General features: G+C 36.7%; 1 protein-coding gene across 5 annotated transcripts in view; it reads right to left on the bottom strand.

The window, feature by feature from the left end:
* mphosph8 (M-phase phosphoprotein 8) overlaps positions 1-17,632 on the bottom strand; it is a 48,348-nt gene that overhangs the window by 1,445 nt on the left and 29,271 nt on the right. For 2 of the 5 annotated variants that reach the window (XM_043691884.1, XM_043691883.1), the window contains exons 8-13: positions 15,672-15,812; positions 10,775-10,861; positions 8,342-8,496; positions 6,028-6,182; positions 3,280-3,410; positions 952-1,035 (exon numbers count right to left, since the gene is read on the bottom strand). In XM_043691884.1, coding sequence (XP_043547819.1) covers positions 952-1,035; positions 3,280-3,410; positions 6,028-6,182; positions 8,342-8,496; positions 10,775-10,861; positions 15,672-15,812 — 753 coding nt within the window. Of the gene's footprint in view, positions 1-948; positions 1,036-3,279; positions 3,411-6,027; positions 6,183-7,798; positions 8,072-8,341; positions 8,497-10,774; positions 10,862-15,671; positions 15,813-17,632 lie in introns of those variants that run through there. The other 3 variants (XM_043691885.1, XM_043691886.1, XM_043691887.1) reach the window with 3 other exon arrangements.

Here is a 17,632-nt window from a genome sequence, read left to right as displayed (position 1 = left end):
ATTTAATTAAGAGTTAGGTTGGAAAAGCTGGGGCTACTCTCATTCACAGCAAAGGAGACTGTGGGCAGCTTTGATAGAAAACATGTACAAGATTATGCCAGCAAAGGGAGGGAAGGAAAAGCTATTCCCATTAGCTAATTATGATTTGAAAGAGGAGAAAGTATAGTACTTGTGGTTAAAGGCATCGAAGGCTATATGTAAAAAACAGGAACAAATTATGGAGTTGGGATAATCAATTAATGATGAAGCAGGCTTGAAGGGCCTACTCCTATTTTCTATGTTTCTATATCTAATACAAAGACGAGGGACAATTATTTTGCCAATATTAAATCTATAAAAACAATTTAAAAAAAAAAAAATAGGACCTAGAATTCACTGTCCACAAAAATGGAGGGAAGAAAGAAGTTCAAAAGGAAACTGGCCTAGCCTCTGAAGAAAGTAAGCCAGAAAGTTTTATAATGGATTGAGCAAGGAAATGGGATTGACTAGGTAACTGAGAGCCATAAAGAATATGAATACTTTAAAGGGGCACTGGTCTCAGTATTGACTTATGCTTTCTCATCACAGATAAAGCCAGACCAGCGGAGTTTCTTCGATTTCTTTTGTTTGATTCCCACATCTAGAGTTCTGTTTTTTTGTTTCAATTAACTCAATAACTGAAATGATACAAAACCATCCAACTGGCAGAGTTTACTACCAGCCACAAATCATACAAATCACTATTTTTGAAGTGTCATCGTCTTTTAAGAGTTAAAATTGTATTCCTAGTTTATGTTGAAAGTAGCGTTATACCAGGAGTAAACCAATTTTCTTGCTAATTCAGATTAAAAATTGAGTGAATTGCTTGTTCTACTGCCAGACTGTAATTCTGATTGCATAGATTGTTTCAGAGTTTGAAAATGTTTGTTTCAACTTTCCAGAGTTTCAGCCAATACGTCAATATAATCCTACCTTAGCAGTGGGTGCTTCAGCAAGTCTAATGAATAACTTATTGGCACCAGGCACTGGGCTGAAAGAATAAATAAAATGACTATCCTGGAAAACAAAAAGGAATTAAAGTTGGTCACAAATTAGGTTTCAACTTTAAAAAATCCTTAAAGACTATTTTAAAATGTACACAACCTCCCATAGTGCTAAAATGCAGGTTTTATAGTGTATAAAATTCACATTATAGGAGGGATGCAATTGCACTACAAAAAGGATACAGGAAATTTACCAAAATGTGTCTGAGCACTAAGATTTTAAGCTAAGAAAGAAAGATTGGATAGACTGGTTTTCCTTGGAGCAGAGCACATGATTGATATGACTATGACATGAATAAAATTGAGGGGTATAAATCCAAGTTAAGGTGCAGAAGGGGGGTGGGGGGTGGCAGGAATGCAAGGAAAATATTTTTACCCAGGTTGTGGTTGGAATCTGGAACTCTATCTGCAAGGACTGTACAGGCAAATGAGACAAGTGCTAGAAAATAGTTGGTTGGTTTTGACCAGTGCAGACTCAATGGATCGAAGGGTCTATGTCTATCACTACAAGATTCAAAAATGCTATGTACGCAAAATGAAACAGTTTGCTTTGCTTCACCTCCTTTCCTCTGCCCACCTGTCATTATACAGAAAATTCTCCTTTCACCTTCTCTAAATAAAATAGTCATTATGGGAATTGGCAGAACCGGTTTGTATGGGACAAAATAGAAGATTATTTGTTCCAGTCTTACATTATCATTAATGTATGGATGAGGGGGACAATCAGTTCTTGCCCCCAAATAGAAAACGGTCACCATTGCTGGATACAAACTCTTAACCAATTTACAAGCCAAAGATAGCAACTCAGTATTTCCTCCCAGTTAAGTGGCTGCAGAGCAATCCAAAAGTTCCCAAGATCAGATCAGTGCCTTTGAACTACTGTACGAGTGACTTACACTTATTTCAATCTATTTTTATTTGCTGCTCACATGCAGATCCTCTACAATAAGGGAAATTAAATAACATTTGGCAAACATTTTGCCAAGCCCTTTGTTCCATCCCCAACTCCAGTCACTTGCCATTTTAATTCTCACTTCATTTCCAATCTGGTGCATCGACTGTTTCAGTCAATTCAAATAAAAGATTGAAGAACAGCAACACTCCTAAATTAGGTACTTTACAGACTTGAACCCCAAAATAAAGTTCAACAAGTTCAGGTTGTAATGTTCAAAATATAAATGAGCATCGATGAAGTGTTAATACTCATTCTGTTGCCATTTACAGTTTCTCTAGACCAATCATTTCTCTAAACCATTATACCTTCACCATCATAGCTTTTGGTCACTTAAATCACTGCTGCCTTTCTAACTGAACATCAACCTTTGTCCTTTATTTCTCTTCCCTGGCATGTGATTATAATTGGCTTTAAGCAAAGTAATCAACTAACACTTTGCAGTCTTAGAGAGATTATAATCTGAAATGTTAATTGTCTCTCTACATAGATGCTACCCAACTTGACCATTTCCAACATGTGTTTTTTTTCAGATTTCCATTTATTTTATCAACTTCACTCAGAATTGGTTAATTACAACTCAAGTACAGGTGCTGTGTGATTGCCAATAATACAACATGTGAACTACAATTCTGTACATTAATGCACAATTTATATGACATTATACCACAAGTTTTCTGATATTAAAACTATGCATTTGCTATGAAAATTGGTAAAGAGGGCACACAGGAAGCTAAATTATATTATTGGGAGAGAGGCTGCAGTTCTCTGAAATGGAACAATATTCTAGGTCTGTCCAATGATGAAATTTTGATTAACATGCTCCTTAAAAAGCTGTGAAGTTCATATACAGGCAGAACCCAGTTTGCAAACAGGTTCCATTCTAGAGTCTGTTTAGCAAATCGATTTGCAAGCAAGTTGGAACACAATGCAGGACAACATAAAGGAACCATTCGTAAGCAAAGAAAATGTTCACGTTAGATCTTTAAAATTACATTCCTGTATGAGATTGCGCTCAGACGTATGAGCATTTATAAGTTGAGGACCCCCTGTAATATCAACAGTATGCATCTTACTTCAATTTATTTGTTCGGATTGTAGTTATTTCAGTACGAAGCATATCTGTAAGTAGTCTGATAGGTTCAAATGTAGAAAATGAATTTTCAAATCATTATCAAAACATAAAATTGAAATTAATGGAAATGAAAATGGTACTGCTTTAACAAAGCCAGTTTTATACTAAGGTACTAAATTGGGATATAAGCCAATCAGGTTTAAAAAACAAAATGATAAGCAAGGACTTACCAAAAATACAGGGAGTTGAAACTTATCGTTTAGAATAACAGCCTGAACACTGCAGGATCCACAGAGTTTAGCCACTATATGGTCGTGGCTATAAAAGTTTGCATGAAAGATAAAGAGTAGAATCCCAGTTCCTACAGAAAGAGTGTCCTGGATTAGGTCAATTTAAATGCATGAGTGCCAATACAATACAAATGCTGCCTCAAGCAATTTATTGCTGATGTGCCCTCTCAAATACATTTCATCCATAGTCTTGCATTGTCTATCACAAACAAAAACCAGAAATGCCACCCAAATATTAAAAGTTAAATTAAATAGCATTTGGCAAAAAAAGGAACAAAAGCAGCTGTAACTAACAACATAGGAACAAGTGGGTAATTTTTAGCTCTTGAACATGTACTGTCGTCAATAACAATATTCCTTCAGGCCTTTGGTTAACAAAACTTTGACTGATCAAGACTTAAAATTGATCAAGCATCGACTATTTTGCAGAAAGAGTCCCAAACTTCAACAGAGTGGCAAATAGTTTCTAATTTGATAACTGAAAGGTTTTGTTCTAACTTTTCTAGTCAGCAAAAATAATCTCGATCTACCCTTTCAGTTCCACTCTATACGATGAAAGATTTGATCAAATTACCTTTTAACCTGCTAAATTAAAGGGAATACAACCCAAATCTGTGTAACCTCTTCTTCGAACTCTTGGATTGCTGTATCATTCTAGTAAATCTGTGTCACTCCAATGCCATTATATCTCGAGCACTGCTATCCCAAGTCTCCAGAATTTCCAAATGTTCATCATTCAAAGTACTTTGTACTACCCTTTCTAGATAAAATGGTTGACCTCAATTTCCTACACTGAAATCCATTTGAGGATTTTGCTCACTTAATCTATACCTTTTTGGAATTTTATGCTTCCCATTTATACTACTTCAACCACCTTTGGGGTTCAGCAAATTTGGATATGTAGCCCTCTATTCCGTAATCTGAATTGAAGAGGTTAAATCAGTTTCAATTAGTACGGGTAAATAACCAGTCAGATATGTTTTCAGAAAATATTAAGTAAATAATTGATAAGTAAACAATTCATAAGTAATTTACCTCAATTATTTATTACCTGTCTTAATGACTTAGAGGGTGCAAATTTGTAATGTATCCAAATTTGCTGACAATACAAAAATAGGTGGTAGGACATGTTGCAATTAAGACACAAGGAATCTGCACAAGATAAACATTAGTTTGAGTAAGTTGGCAAAAACCTGGTAGATGGGAGTTTACTGTAGGAATGTGTACTTTGGTAGGAAGAATCAAAAGGCAGACTATTATTTAAACTGACAGGGTCTCTTTAAAAAGAAAAGTACCATTTTAAATGCCCCAACATAATGTCTGCTGACATAACTCTTTTTTAAAAAACTCTCTCCTTGATCGTTCTGAATCAAAATTGGAGAGGAACTTTCAAACTTGTCCTTTCCTAACAGTATGTAGGTTTTCCTACACCAAGTAACATATTGCTTCAAGAAAGCAGCTCACTTCTCAATGGCAAACATTGATGGGCAATAAATGCTGACCTCCCACATTCCATGAAAGAATAAAATAAAACTTACATTTTAAAATCATCTGGAAGCTAGCAAGGACTCCCAAAAATGGCAGGTACTCTACAATTTTCTTATTAAACTTAAGAAACAGTTTTCTTTAGGGTATTATTGACTCAATGAACTCGGGTAAATGAAGCTCTGGGATTGAGATGATTGACCAACAATTACAATCATCCTTCACTATGCTAGGCATACCTCCAATAATAAAGAATCCAATATTGCCTCAGTACTGTTGTCAACTGAGATGGCTCAATATCTGGATTGCAGATTTTGCTCTTATCCAAGACAACTTGCAAATAATTTTGCACTATTTAAGAGCTACTATGGAAGTGTATTTAAACTTCATTGTAGAACAGATGATAAGACGGACATTTCATGTAGTATTGAGGGAATGCAGCACTGTCAGAGGGTTTCCCATTGTGCTCCTCACCTCAGAGCCAACATTGGTCAGAACACCATTTAAAATTAAATGTCTACTTGTTCAAATATTCTTTGCATGCAGCAATATCCCACAAATTAACTGCCATACTTTATATAAAAGTGTTTAACTTGCCGGGATTTGGATGCTCCAAGAACACAATAAATGCAAGTTTATGCTTGCTTAATTTCAAATGAACTTAAAATATAGTTTCATTGAATCAGAGAAATAAATATAAATTCAAGCTGCTTATATTGCACCATATAGGTCCTGATGTCTTCAAATCAATTAAGGTATTCCAGATTTAAACGACTAAATTTGTGTAAAGGTTTTCTCCAGTTTAAGGCAATACAAAGAAAAAACTGGAAATTGAAAACACAGAAGTTAAAGGTTATGGAATACTAGATTTTAACTTGTATCAAAGAACTCCATGTCTGACATCACCGCTTCTGAAGGTTGAAACCCAAGATGTTGACCCATACTTCTCGTTGTGTTCAACACTTGTCTCTTATTTTAAATTACAACTGTTCTGAAATAAAAACAGGCTTTTTTTTAAGCATAGAAAGCATGCTTCAAGACAAAGAGAAACAAAAAGCTATAAGTAAAATAAAAGTCCTGATATTTTACTTGAAATCATTCCCCAAACTGGACAAAGATATCCCTCATTTGTTTGAAAATAGGCAAACAAAGCCTATCCTAGCCAGTATTAGGAGGTTTATCTTTATATTGCAGCATACTCACCTTCAACTGAATTGTGCTGAGGTTTATAGTTGAAGTCTAAAGCAAAGTCTGGTCCTTCACAAAGTCGATGACAAGCAACAGGAAAGACAGGCTCAAGCAATGACAGACGTGCTTCGAAGTAATCTCTGATTGTTTCATCTGTTACTCTAGATATACTAGTCAGAAAAAAAGTACATATTTTTAAGCTCTCAACTCCAAATATCCTAGAAAGTTACCAGTTTCTTTCAAACTTCATGAAAAGGACATATAGAGTCCTTTTCATAGGATTAACTTCAGGACAACCTGCTGCACATTTGTTCCAGTGACTCCTATCGTCATTAAATAGTTGATCTCAACCACACTGATAGGAAATTAGCCATAGGAAGGAAACAGGCAAGAAAAAGACTGAAGAAGAGCTATGTACTGAATGCTTTTGGCAAACATGAAAGCAATTGTGACAACAGTTCCGAATGTATATTTCTCAGCTACAGTTGTGCATGGAGTGAAATAAGACAGAAGAGAAAAATGTAGGTAAAGAAAATAAACAGAAAAGCTCATCCTCCTAAAACAAAACTTTGTTTTCCTCCTCTCTTAGAGATGTTTTCTTCGAGAACACAGTAACCATAACATATAATCACATCCATTTATGCAATGTTCACTCACAGGAGTGTTAGATTAATTTCAGAGTTTTAGCACCTTTAAAAGGTAACTTATTCGTTAAATACTGCCAGTTCTGAGATTTTGATTCTGATAGTCTTTGCCTTTTGCTTCTTAATGGAATGGACATGAAGCAGCCATTCCATTGCTCTTAGCTGTCAGCGATCTGACTACAAATGCTGAGCTTCTCTGTTTTTGATATTTCTTATAACTATATTGTGCAAAGCATTCCTGGCTACAGCCAAAGTCAAATCACATGATACCAGGTTTAGTCCCCAATAGGTTTATTTAAACCGCAAACTTTCGGAGCCTCTGCTCCTTCCTTAGGCAGCTAATGAGCAGAATACATCGGACCCAGAATTTATAGTAAAAGATCAAAGTGTCATACAATTTATGTGAATTTACTGAACAAACCTAGATGGCTATTAAGCCTTTAATCAGTTAGAATGGAAGTGCAGGTTAAAGACTTAACCATCTAGGTTTGTTCAATACATTTGCATAAGTTGTACAACACTTTAATCTTTTATTAGAAATTCTGTGTCCAATGTAATTCCCTCACTAGCTGCCTGAGGAAGAAGCAGGGATTCTGAAAGCTTGCCGTTTCAAATAAACCTGTTGGTCTATAACCTGATTTTTGACTTTGTCCACCACGGTCCAACACCAGCATCTCCACATCATGTCTTCAGCCAGGCTTAGAGATGGAAGAGTCGGAGGTGTACAGCATGGAAACAGATCCTTTGGTCCAACCCATCCATGCCTACCAGATATCTCAACCCAATCTAGTCCCACTGCCAGCACCCGGCCCATATCCCTCCAAACCCTTCCTATTCATATACCCATCCAGCTGCCTTTTAAATGTTGCAATTATAGCAGCCTCCACCACTTCCTCTGTAGCTCATTCCATACACACACCACCCCCTGCATGAAAAAGTTGCCCTTCGGTCCTTTTTATATCTTTCCCCTCTCACCCTAAACCTATGCCCTCTACTTCTGGACTCCCCCACACCAGGGAAAAGACCTTGTCTATTTATCCTATCCATGCCCCTCATGATTTTATAAATCTCTATAAGGTCATCCTTCAGCCTCCGACACTCCAGGGAAAACATCCTTGGAAAAGTTTCAGAAAGACTTACAAGTTTCACAACATCCTTCTGATTGGAAGTAGACCAGAGGGACAGGTAATTGCACTTTAATAGCTGCTGACTCTTTCTTTGAAGCAGCACTCTTTGTAATTGATTATCATGTGCCAAAAATAAGTGGGCTTTTTAGGATAAATGTCATGACATAACAATGGGGACTGTATTTGTAAGTCTAAACATTGAGTGCTGGTAAAACAGTCATCTGGTTCAAACTCACTTCAGGCAGGGGTCTTTAGATCACAATGTGGAGGAACCTCTCCTAATCCAGGCTGCCAAAGCAAAAAGACTTGGGATCAGAAGTTCTGCACAAACCAAAGGCTGAATAATGTGCAGATTTCAGATGATTTCACTTAACACGTGAAAATCTGTTCCCTTGTGAGAATACATAAGATACTTAACCAGAGTGCAAAAATTATAATACAAAGCAGCATAAACTGCACTTCTAAAGAACTGATTAAGAAAGAAGTCAGCCATTTGAAACCATAGAAATAGTCACCTGACATACCAACTGAATGTAATTTTCCTGGTGGTGCACTTACGTTTCCACATGATTCTTCAGGAGATCATATACAAGTACATTATTGCTCTGTTTAGCATAGTATAGAGCATTGTTCTGGTGTTTAGAAAGGATGCCACAGTCTGCACCATATTCTAGCAGAAGTCTGACAATGTCAGCATTTCCTCTCTTACATGCCTACAAAAGGCAAAACACAAATATTAAGTGATCTGATCATATTCCTTTTGTTGCTAAGTAATAATGTAATTTTAGTTAGTATTTCTTTAATCACCGCTGGGTTTCTTATTTTCACTTATTTACATTTTACCCCTTGATAAGATTTACGCACAAAGCCAGTCCCTAAAGCTTCCCACTATCACCTCCTTTCTATTCTAGTAGAAACTACCACCTACCGAAGAAAATCACAGAATGGTAACAAGCACAGATGGGCTCTATTTTGTGACAGCTCTACGTAAGAGTTACTTAACTACTCCCACCAGCCTGCAATTTCTCCACATGCTTACAAGTTTTCCCTGCAGATAATAATCAAACTTATTTACAAAACGAATCTGCCACCAAACTCTCTGGCAGTGCAGCCCAGATCCTAACTTGCATTAAAAGCTTTTCCTCATGGAGGCTAGGTTTCTTCCACCAATTACCTTAAATCAACGTTTCTTTTCTACCTTTCATCAATTGGAAATAATTCTGTTGTATCACTTGCTACTCAACTTTGAGAGAAGCATGGCCATCTTCTTCCCTTACAAAAAAACTCCATACATCTATCCTAATCATATCCCCTCCAGCTGAAGCTGATGATGTAAACCTAAATTCTATATTTGAACTAGAATCAAGTTTCATATCGCATATGAAACTATGTATTGAGGAGTTTGTTCCCAAAATTTCATAATATCACCTGTGTCTACCTTTACATAACTTCTATTAATGCTGAAATGTTTGACGATTCATTTGTTGCCTTCAAATTTAACTTTGTGGACGATCTCCATACTGACCTCCTCAGCTCAATTGTTAAAAACCTTGAATATGTTCAAATCTTCATGGTCACTCCACCTTCGTATTAGAAACGGAAAATAGGAGTAGGCCATTTGGCCCATGAGCTCTCACTGCCATCAACATGATCAAAGCTAATCCTTCTTTTATCTCAATATCATACTCCTGCTCTCGCCCCTTATGCCTCAACACCCTCAGCCTCTCGAAATCTATTCATAAACTGTAATTATGTATGATTAAAACATTTAGTAACTTGGCTTCCAAAGCCTTCTGCTGCAGAAAATACCACAAATTCATCACTTTAGTTAAGGTATTTCTCATTTCAGTCCAAAATAGCCTATTTACCTTGTGACCTTGAAATTTCTGTTTTGTTTGATATTAATGTCCTTCATTGTTTTCTTAGTGTTTGAGAACTTATTCAGTTCGGTCTTCACAAGAGAAATAAAATAGCTGTTTAATCATTTTGTCGTCATTTTGTTGTTATCTATTATCCCATTTCAGACTATAACAGACCCACATTGGATTGCACAAATCACTTTTCTTTTTACATACACATAGTATCTCTTACAATCCACTTTTATGTGACTTGCAAGTTCACTCTCATATTCTAAAGTTCAGCACAGGAGAACCAGGAAGCTGATTAAGAGGGAGTGATAATCCATTCCCAGTTGTGATATCTTCATAGTTTCCCTAGCTCAGATTAAGAGCCCTTGTCCAAAATTTAGTTATTAGTTTCCTATTCACCAACACCTGGAATTCAGAACTCTGATTAACAAATCCCTCTGTCCTTCCCTACATCTAACCTCCTGTGACTTTATGTAAAGCTTGTTTTAAGATCATTACCTCTGCCCCACACACAATATTCTTTATTCTATCACTGATAACAATGTTGAGCTGCCTTCGCCCTACCAGTCAATAATAATTCTCTTCCCACTAAAAAGTTTACTAAAACTTTCTCAACTATTATCTATCATTCAACCCCTGATAACTATTCAGAATATTGTTTTCCTTGCATCTTGGCATTTTCTGAACACAGAATCGTTCTGAATTAAAATGGACAGCCTTCTGACCATTTGTTGCCATGTTTTAAAACAACATTATCCCAAGACTGATTTAGATAATTCTAAATAAACTTTTTTCTTGATCTACTTTGAAGCTCCTCCAAGATCAACAAGAAGGAAGTCTCACAACCACTACTTTTATCCAAGGGAAACATAAATGTCTATGCACTATATTAAAAAAAAAACAGCTGAGCAAGAGGGACCAAGCTGATTAACAAAGTTTACTTCTCTTTCTAATGCAGAACCCTACAAAATACCAACAACAGGTCACGTTGAGCATACTGGGAGGATAATATCTGGAATAATCACAAATTGGAACTCATTTCTGTTTATACAATGTTCTGCAAAATTCAGCTTCAAAACGATGTGTTCTGTAAACTCTGGGAGCAACAGAATAAATGAGATACCTTCATTAATGCAGTTTCTCCACTGATTTGTTGAACATTGACTTGGGATCCTGCCTCCAGAAGAATTGCCACTGTCGTCAGATAATTCTAAGGAAGTAGTGAAAGAGGAAATAAAACAGGTTAGATAATCATATTTTACATTGTGCTACATTTAATGAGCATAGTTAAATGGGATAATTTGTAAGAAGTCTCCAGTTATAATAGCTATTTCAATCATGATCAGGACAAGTTTTAACCTTCAAGTAATAGGCTATGATTTTAGATAAGAGTCTTTAGTCTCTATAGCATGTAAATGGTCTTTTGCAACACTTCATTGAGAGTTGTGGCAATATAACAGAAAGGACATTAAAAAGCAAGACTGTCATTGATTTTAAGCAAGGGAGAAGGCAATAAAAAGGAAATGCATTTTCTTAAATAAAGAACAAAATCAGTGCATCTCACATAGAAGTATGCAATAGAAAAAATACTCAGGGTCATCTTGTTCATGCTAATTGTAACTTGTTTTAACAATCTCTACCTCACCTCATCTGGGAAAAAAAAGGTTTCAGTTTCCTTCTAGTCCCTGCAACACTTATATTCCACATAATATCCAACTAACTCTGGAACTACTTATGGCCACATATGCTAATTCTTGTATTCATTACCCTTATCGGTTTCAGCTAAATAATTGTTTCACATATCTATTCCTCTGTTCAGGGATGGGAAATGTAATCCTAATCTCAGGCCTCACTGAATGCTCTACAATTTGACATTAATCAGCTGGTTCTCAAATTATATTACTGGATCAGTATGGGTTCTTTATGTTGGAAGCCATTCAACTGGGAAGGAGCAAAAAGGAATGCAGTGGACAGTATAGAGAAGGGTACTGAGGCAGTTCTCTGCAGCTTTTCCAAAGCAAGAATTCAGGATACCTGCTCAGGAAAATGAACATGAGCAAAGGTAAGGATCTAACCAATGACATACAGAAGGTACCAATGACATATAGAAGACAACAAAATAGATGCTGCATAGTTAGGAAGAGCTAGGCAGCTAATTAAGCAGAACCTTAAATGTACCAAACTCTCAAGCACAAAATTAGAGGAAGGTGAACAAGATTAGATAAAACAAATGCATAGTTCAAAGAGGACTGAGCAAAGTGGGTCCTGGTTGGTATGACACTGGTGCTAGTCCTGGGGGAAAATGGAAGCTGTTCCTTTGGGACAGTTTACACCTGTGCTGGGACTGAAGTTCCAGTGAGCTGCAAAACTAGAAAAGGGTTTCTTTAACTAAGTAGTGAGGATTAGGGATCAAATTTGGGAAAATTTGATAAACCAAAGAACAAAGACAAATAATAGATGAAACAACAAACAGACTGTAACAAGAGGGGAATAAGTGCAAATATAAAATAAAATCAACAGTTAAGGACATCTTCCAAAATAAGCAAGACAAAACAATCTGAACACGTAGCATTTGAAATCTAAGAGATTAATTAATAGCACAAATAGAAATAAATACCTACAGAGACATGGCAGCAGGATGACAGATTGGTACCTCAATTGAGGCGGGGGGTGGGGGCGGAAACTAGAGAATGTGGAGAGTTGGTTGTGTTATTTAATTACCCAATAAGCACAGTGGAGATTGATGACCAACACAGGAAATCAGGACATGGAAACTGAGAGGATATTACAATAGAGGCAAGAAGTCACTTATGACAGTAATGTCTCGGCACCTATCGTTAACCACATGATAGGGTGGAGCACAAAGGAAGAAATAATGGGAGCTTGTCAGAAAGCTACAGAGATTATCATGGGGGATTTTAATTTACATATAGAATTGGAAGGTCAGACAAGCAAAAGGTAGCCCAAGTTCGTTCACAGAATGCTTTCACGACAGTTTCCTAGAACAGCATATTCCATGGCTGACCAGAGACCAGGTATTAGATCTGATATTCATGACTTCAGGTGAAAATGACCCTAAGGTAGCAACCACTGCTATATGATTGAACTTAATCAGTTTGAAGGAGAGAAAGTGGATTCAAGCCTAGGGAAATTATGAGGGCATGAAGCTAAAACAAATGGCAAATTAGATTAAGAAATAGATAAATGAGTGGCAGACATTTAATGGAATATTTCAGAATACACAGAAATAGGTACATTCCAATGAGAAAGCAACATTCCAAGAAGAGAAACTGCCAATGGAAGTTAACTAGAACAGCTAAAGATAGCATTAAAACAAAGAAAAAAAATACATTTGCACAAAAATGGATGGCATTAGAGGATTAGATAGGATGTAAAAACTAGCAAAGACAGTAAAGCATGAAAAAGGAAAGGAGTACAAGCTAGCTGGAAATATAAAAACAGCAAGAATTTCAGAAGATACTTAAAAATAGGAGTTCAAGAAGTGAGTTGGAAACGAGTGCTGGAATTAATAACAGAAAATAAAAATTAAGCAAATTAAGCAGATTAAGCAAACAGTGATTTTATAGAGGATATAAGGAACATTCTAGAAGTACCTGTAAACCAGGAAACAGAAGGGAGAGAGAACCTCTAGAAAACTACAAACACCAAGAAAATATTACAGAACAAACTATTGGAGCACAGATTGACAAGTGAGATAGTTGATGTGTTGGTTCTAATTTTCTAAAGTATCCCCAATACATTTATAGTTCACAATTAGCATAACTTTTGTAAACTAGCAATCAGGAAACTACACACCAGCCACATGAAGTTAACTTCGATCAGAAGGGAAGATGTTAGAAGTCATTAAAAAATTATAGCAGGGCATAAGGACTAACTTAAGTTAATCAGGCAGAGTGAACAAAGCCAAGTTCAGCCAATTTATTAGAGTTCATTGACAAAATAAGATGTGATGTGTTTAGATTTCCAGAAAGCATCTGATTAAGTGCCATACCAAATTTATTGCAAAATATAAAAGCTCTGGTAAGGCCTATTGTACTAGATTAGATCAGATTCTCTAGTGTGAAAACAGGCCCTTTGGCCCAATCAGTCCATACTGACCCTCCAAAGAGTAACCCACCCAGACCAATTTTCCCTCTGATTAATGCAACTAACACTAAAGGCAATTTAGCATGGCCAATTCACCTGACCTGCACATCCTTGGATTGCGGGAGGAAACCCACGCAGACCCAGGGAGAATGTGCAAACTCCACACAGTCACCAGAGGCTGGAATCGAACCTGGTAGTTGTTAGCAGAGTGCTAACCACAGCCACCATGCCGCCCTTTAGCATGGCCAGATGATTGATTGACTAACAGGAAATAGGATAGATTAATGGTGTCATTTTCTGTTAAACAAGATGTAACAAGTGGTATTCCATACAGATCGAGCCACATGATGTCAAAACACATAAAAGTCCGTTTTGGCAGGAAGAATTAGCAACAGTGAAGTATCTAGACAGAGATCGAACAGTAATTAAGGTGTCATTGTGCATGTATTTCAAAAGGCTAGTTTGCAGATACAGCAAGTAATAAGTGAGTGGACACCATCATTTGTTTCAAGTAGATTAGAATACATACATACGGAAGTAATGCTTCAGTTATAAAAGGACATTGGTGAGACCACATTTGGAACGGTACTGGTAGCCTCATTTAAGGAAGGCTGTAAATATACTAAAAGCAGTTCAGAGAAGGATTATAAAACTAATCCATAGCACGGGCAGGCTGTCTGATGAGAAAAAAGGTTTAACAGGCTAGATTTGTATCTGCTGGTGCTTAGAGAGGGAAATTGATTAAAATATACAACATCCTGAGGAGTCTTGACAAGGCGCATGTGAAAAGGATGTTGCTTCTTGGGGGAAGAAACCAAACTAGGGTTACTATTAGAAATTCAAAATTTCTAATAGTAACCGTTGGGCGGCACGGTGGCACAGTGCCTCACAGCGCCTGAGACCCGGGTTCAATTCCCACCTCGGGCGACTGACTGTGTGGAGTTTGCACGTTCTCCCCGTGTCTGCGTGGGTTTCCTCCGGGTGCTCCGGTTTCCTCCCACAGTCCAAAAAGATGTGCAGGTCAGGTGAATTGGCCATGCTAAATTGCCCGTAGTGTTAGGTAGGGGGTAAGTGTGGGGGTATGGGTGGGTTTCGCTTCGGCGGGTCGGTGTGGACTTGTTGGGCCGAAGGGCCTGTTTCCACACTGTAATGTAATCTAATAATCTAATCTAATCTAATCTAATCTAAGAGGCTGTCCAATTAAGACAGACGAGGAGAACTTTTCTCTCCAAGGGTCATGACTCTTTGGAACTCTCTTCTTCAAAAGGGCACAAAAATATTCTTAAGGCAGAAGTTGATATCTTCATGATAAGCAAGTAATTTGATCAACCATGATCTTACTGAACAGAGGAGCAGGCTGATGGAGCCAAATAGTTACTCCAGCTTCTCATTTCTAAGTTTGTATGTAAATACAAATCATTATCATATTCCAGAGCTTTTACATGACTCCACTGAAACAAAAAAATAGCCAAGAAAACTTAATTTTTTAATGGTGAGTTAACACACCAACAGCTAAAGGATAAAGAAGAACATCACATGCTAACTTTTACAAACAAGAAGCTTCCAACCCTTAAGTCTAGTTTGTACTGCATTAACTAATATCACCATGATCAAATTTATCCTTAGACTCGATCAGAGGGGAAGTACTTTAAGAAAACAATGAATAAAAATTACATGCAAATATTATTTTCCAAAACCAACTGTTACTGATAAAATATCAGAGCAGAATACATGGAGAATGATCACGTTCGGAATAGAAGAAAATTATTAAAATCAAATTGCACTATTATTTAACAGAATTACGCAAGGAATTAATTGCACATCAATTTTATTACTTCTACCTTGCTTGCCTTATAACTGCAGATAAATTGTAACTGTATAAGTAATTGATCAACTAGCATAATAAATGCTACCTTTTCAGCTGCATGCATCAATGCTGTTGTACCATTCTTCTGTCTCGAACTGATATTTGCACCTTTCTTGATGAGCAACCTAAGGATGTCATCCTGTCCTCCAGCAGCTGCAAACATGACTAGATTCATTCCACTAGGGTCCTATAACAGGGAAATCTCTTAAAATATGAAATTTTCAAAGCAGATTACTCAACTGAATTAAGAATGTTCATCGCTATCCCCGCTTAAATCTGATGTCTGGGATGAAAAATCTCCTGGACTTGGCTCCCAGCCTATTTTCTCAGATTTCAACAGGTTTCATGACTAAGCTTCCTAGCTTTTTTTTGAATTACTTAGGTAATGCTGACAATGCCATCATTAGCATTATAATTCTTCTGATCACAGTAATTTTGAAGCAAATTATCCAAATCAAAGTTAAAAATCCTTATCCTTAGAATATCACAAGCATTTTACAGCAAGTACTGTTGACATGTGGTCAATGTTGGAACCGTAGCAACCAAACTTCACACAGCCAAGTCCTAGAAGCATCAATGCATCATATCTTGTGATGAATACTTTTCATGATAATATCAACCAGACAAGAGAACATCTCCTCGTGTTCTTCAAAATATTGCAATACTTTTTTGTTTACAATTGATCAGAGGCAAGCAGGGCCCAAAACGGTAGATCAACCATGTGATAAGACAGCATTTTCCCAAGACCACACAGAATTATTGTCTGGATTATGTGCTTGAACTAATGATTTCTTGACTCGCATATTCGGTTTAAACAACATAAATTTGCTTAAATCCACGACCAGAAATATATATTCTTTCAAAATTGATAAAGTTACAACAGACTTATTAAAACAGACTTTCTTACTGTCAAACTAAATTTGCTCCACAAAATCAATTGTTATCTTTTAGTTACCATGTCCTACCATCTAAACTCCAGCTGTAGACAAACAAAATTCTGGTCACAATGGAGTATAATTTGAAGGAACAATTAATGATGACACTGTTCTGGGATGATACCCAGAACCAACACCATCATGAAGGATCATGGGAGCTAATGCTCATTAAAAAATGTTAATCTACAGTTAAATTAGTATTTAGTACAAAATATTAATTATGTTCATCAATGGGCCTCTCTGTACTGTAACTATTCTACAAAGATAAATGCAATTTGTGAACACGCTGTATACGAGTCTTTTAACATAGGGGGGAAAAAATATTCACAGCAGCACAATAAGGTGGAATTTGCCACTAAATCAAAAATAACATTAATGACAGGAAACTGAAAATTTAGTCAAAGACTATTCTTTTAAGCTGTGGAGGAGTGGAAGAAAGTTTTGGTAAGGGAATTCTTCAGTTCATAGCCCATAAGACAAAGTATGTCTGTCAAAAGTGAGGCAAAAATTAGTGAAAGATGGATGAGCGAGCAGAGTTGGAGGAAAGAAGTAAATCTGTTAAAAAGCAAACAAAGACATAGGAGGATTTGAACAGAATACAACATTTTTAGGTTGCGATGGTGGTGAAAATAGGCCAACAAGCACAGGGATTCTTGTTAAACATGAAGTTATAGTGGATGAACAAGCGGTGTAGCTAAGTCTGGCAATAACAAAAAGGTTGCAACAGATGAACTGAGACAAGGCACAGACAGGTGATGTTTATTGAGGTGAAAGTAGCTAGCTTTACAAAATGAAGGGGTCAAGAGTCAGTAGTGTGGTAGAACTGGGTGTCATGAGCAAAACAGATTCTACAGAACACCAAGGACAAGCAATGTCAGAGTCGGAAGAGAAGACAATGCAAGAGATATTATGGCTACAGCTCGATAGGCAAGAATAGAATCATGCAAGACCAGTCACAGCTCTAATTCTATCAAAGTCTATTGACAGGTCACGAAGGAATAGTAGTGAAAAATGAAACATAAGCATTTGCAAAAATGCTGTTTGAGAATTACAAATTGTGCTTCCATGTATA

This window comes from Chiloscyllium plagiosum, chromosome 6, assembly GCF_004010195.1.
Source record: "Chiloscyllium plagiosum isolate BGI_BamShark_2017 chromosome 6, ASM401019v2, whole genome shotgun sequence".
Taxonomy (NCBI): Eukaryota; Metazoa; Chordata; class Chondrichthyes; order Orectolobiformes; family Hemiscylliidae; genus Chiloscyllium; species Chiloscyllium plagiosum.
This window is presented reverse-complemented; position numbering and strand designations above follow the sequence as displayed.